General features: G+C 44.7%; 1 protein-coding gene across 1 annotated transcript; it reads left to right on the top strand.

Moving 5' to 3' along the window:
* Positions 1-361: 361 nt before the first annotated feature.
* On the top strand, positions 362-948 carry LOC110580532 (thymosin beta-4-like). Its single transcript, XM_044914099.1, has one exon. The coding sequence runs from the start codon at positions 401-403 to the stop codon at positions 533-535; it is 135 nt and encodes a 44-aa protein (XP_044770034.1). The 5' UTR covers positions 362-400; the 3' UTR covers positions 536-948.
* Positions 949-3,323: the final 2,375 nt, after the last annotated feature.

Below are 3,323 nucleotides of genomic sequence, written 5' to 3'. Positions count from 1 at the left end.
AAGTTCTAAAATTTCCATTTGCTCTTACCTGTCTTCAATTTCTTTACTGAGACTGTCTATGTTTGAATTGGTTTCAAGTGTGTTCATAATTGCTCAATGAAACATTATGGCTGCTTAAAAACTCTTTGTCAGGGGGGTGCCTGAGTGGCTCAGTCGGTTAAGTGTTTGCCTTCGGCTCAGGCCCTGATCCCAGGGTCCTGGGATTGAGTCCTGCATCAGGCTCCCTGCTCCACGGTGAGCCTGCTTCTCCCTCTGCCTCCGTGTCTCTCTCTCTCTCTCTGTTTTTCATGAATAAATAAATAAAATCTTAAAAAAAAACCTCTTTGGGGCATTCGGCGGCGGCCACTGAGCAGACCAGACTTCACTTGCACGCGCACCTCGCTCCGCTTCCTCTGCAACCATGTCTGACAAACCTGATATGGCTAAGATTGAGAAATTCGATAAGTCGAAATTGAAGAAGACAGAAACGCAAGAGAAAAATCCACTGCCTTCAAAAGAAACGATTGAACAGGAGAAGCAAGCAGGCGAATCGTAATGAGGTGCGCGCCGCCAATATGCACTGTACATTCCACAAGCATTGCCTTCTTATTTTACTTCTTTTAGCTGTTTAACTTTGTAAGATGCAAAGTGGTTGGATCAAGTTTAAATGACTGTGCTGCCCCTTTTAACATCAAAGAATCGAGAACTACTGACAACGAAGGCACCTGCCTCTCCCATCTGCCTGTCTGGCTGGTAGGGAAGGAAAAGAACTTGCCTGTTGGTGAAGGAAGAAGCTGGGTGGGACGACAGTGAAATCAAGAGTAAAAACCAAGCTGGTCCAGGGTGTCCTGCAGGCTGTAAAATGCAGTTTAATCAGAGTGCCATTTTTTTTTGTTCAAATGATTTTAATTATTGGAATGCACAATTTTTTTAATATGCAATAAAAAGTTTTAAAACCTGAAAAAAAAAACAAAACCTCTTTGTCAGATAATTTGGACATGCTTCATGCTCATTGGAGAGTCTGCTTGAGATTCTTTCCCTCTCCCTTTGCCTCCCCCCCCACCACAACTCATGCTCTTGCTCTTTCTCTCTCTCCCTAACATAAATAAAATCTTTAAAAAAAGATGAATTTTATAGTTTGTAAATTATATATCAGTCTTTATAAATGTTTAGTGAGAAGTTGGAGATCTGACAATAGGACTTTTCCCAATCAAAATTTTGCTTGCATCCTAAATCCCCTATTTCTAGCCTAAGGCCATTAACAAAAGGAGAGAGAGAGAGGAGAGAGCTAGAGTCATATCTGCCTCCAAGTTTGTTCCTGAGTGCTCTCTACAGGTATTAAGGAGCCTATTTCTGCCATCTTCTTTGGACTCACCCTTCCTTTGCTTGCAGGACTGAATTAGAGTTCAGTCTGTTCTCATAGGAAAAACTTTGAGGATAGCTTCCAAAAGATCTTGTGCAATGTCTCCAGTTTTTCAAACCCCTCTGTTTTCTTATCCAACTTCTGGTCCCTTAGGTTACCCTCGGGGTCTACTCGCTTTGCCTTTCCCATCCAATAATTTTGCACATGGAGTGCCTACAAACATACGAACCAACTGGTACAGATCTGGCATCTTGGATTATATGTTCCCGGAACTATTCTAAATTCCTCGGTAAACTTCTGTGTACTTTCTCTAGGCTCTGGGAAGTCCTTGGCAATGATTCTCACTTGTGTTTGTAATTCATCCCTTCACTTTCATTTTGCAAGATTTTGCCAAGGAAAGAGGCCAAACAGAATCCTGGTGGAGCTGCTCCCAAAGCTTCTGTGCAGCAAGTGGATGGAGATGGTGGAAAGGGTAGATGAAGAGATGCTGCAGTTTGCATCTGAGCCCTCCTCCTCCAGAACTGACATGCTCCTTTGCCCAGCTGCGGAATGAGTTAAAGGCTGACAGATTACAAGCAAGTCCATCTCTGGGAATTGCCCTCAGCTGCTGACAACACGTCCCTCTTGGTGGCAGCCTGCACCGTCATTGGAATAGTAGAAAGCCCCGCTAGCCCTCAGTTTGGGACATTTCCAACAGTCCAAATCCAGAGTTCACTGAAGGGTTAGTTGAGGCCTTCCGGGCGCTCTGCAATTCGACTTCCCCTCTCCCCAGCACTGCCCTTTTCATGTCCCACAGGCATTGTTCCTGAGAGGGTACTCCCCAGTAAACTCCTTGCACACATATCTCCATCTCGGGCGGGGTCCGTTGCTTTGAGGAAGCCAACCCAGAAAGAGGCAAACATAAACTTGGAAGAGAGAGGAGGCCATTAGGCACCATTAACACACTGACCTTCCTGTTTACGGGATTGCCCCCACCTGTTAGTTTTCCTTCCCCTCAAGGCCTCTCACATGCCTCATCTGGGAGAATAATAAATCACAAAAACACGTGCTTACTATGCGCCGTGCACTGTTCCAAGTTCTTTAGATAAAATCACTCACTACTCACCACAACCCTCTAAGTCAGTTACTATTTTTATTGCCTGGAAAAGGACACTGAAGCCCAGAATGGTTAAGTGATTTGCCAGGGGAAGTGGAAGTTTAGATCCAAACTGACTCCGCTCATTTCCACAAGCAGCCCTCAAGGCTGCCTGGACAGAAGCCTGGGGAGAGGGGAGCAACAGAAGAGGAAGTTCAAGTGGACAGGCTATGGTTGAACTTGCTGGTAGGCAGGAACTGTTAACTGACTGAAGGCAACAGATAAGGAAGACGGAATGTGTCTCTTAGCCAGACAGGTTCGCCAGTTTTTTTAATTCTAATTAAAGGTTTGCCTGTCCGTCACCCCTGGATGGTCTTTGGGGCTTTCAGTGTGTGTGTCTAGGTAAACACTGTGTAGGGCCATGAACTTAGAAGCCATCCCTCTCACCTTTTAAAAACTACCTTTTAAAACTCATGGAAGAATATACATACGTAAAATGTACCATTTTGACCACTTTTCATTTAATTCAGCAGCATTTAGTACATCCACAAAGTTGTGTAAGTATGACCACGGTCCCTTTACAGAACTTGTTCATCATCCCAAACAGAAACTGCTCTGTCAATGGTAATCCCTCCTTCTTTCCTTCTCCCAGCTCCTGATAACCTCTATTCTACTTTCTCTCTCTATGACATTGCCTCATATAAATGGACTCCAAGGGACATACTCGGGCAAGAGTAGGTGACAGGCTGCCATCTAAGGTGCACGGGTTATGGATAATGTTACCTGCAGCACCAGGGTAGACTTGTGTTAAGACCAGGCACTGTCATTAAATGCCCTGAACTGGAAGGCAGCTATGCTCACCACTATACCACCAACGCTAAATGCCCTGAACTGGAATCCTAACTC

Source organism: Neomonachus schauinslandi, chromosome 4 (genome assembly GCF_002201575.2).
Source record: "Neomonachus schauinslandi chromosome 4, ASM220157v2, whole genome shotgun sequence".
Lineage (NCBI taxonomy): Eukaryota > Metazoa > Chordata > Mammalia > Carnivora > Phocidae > Neomonachus > Neomonachus schauinslandi.
The sequence above is the reverse complement of the archived record's forward strand: the minus strand, read 5'-3'. Positions and strand labels throughout refer to the sequence as shown.

Bases quoted from the DNA above. Each gene is read 5' to 3' on its own strand.
- LOC110580532 (XM_044914099.1), top strand. From the start codon at position 401: ATGTCTGACAAACCTGATATGGCTAAGATTGAGAAATTCGATAAGTCG.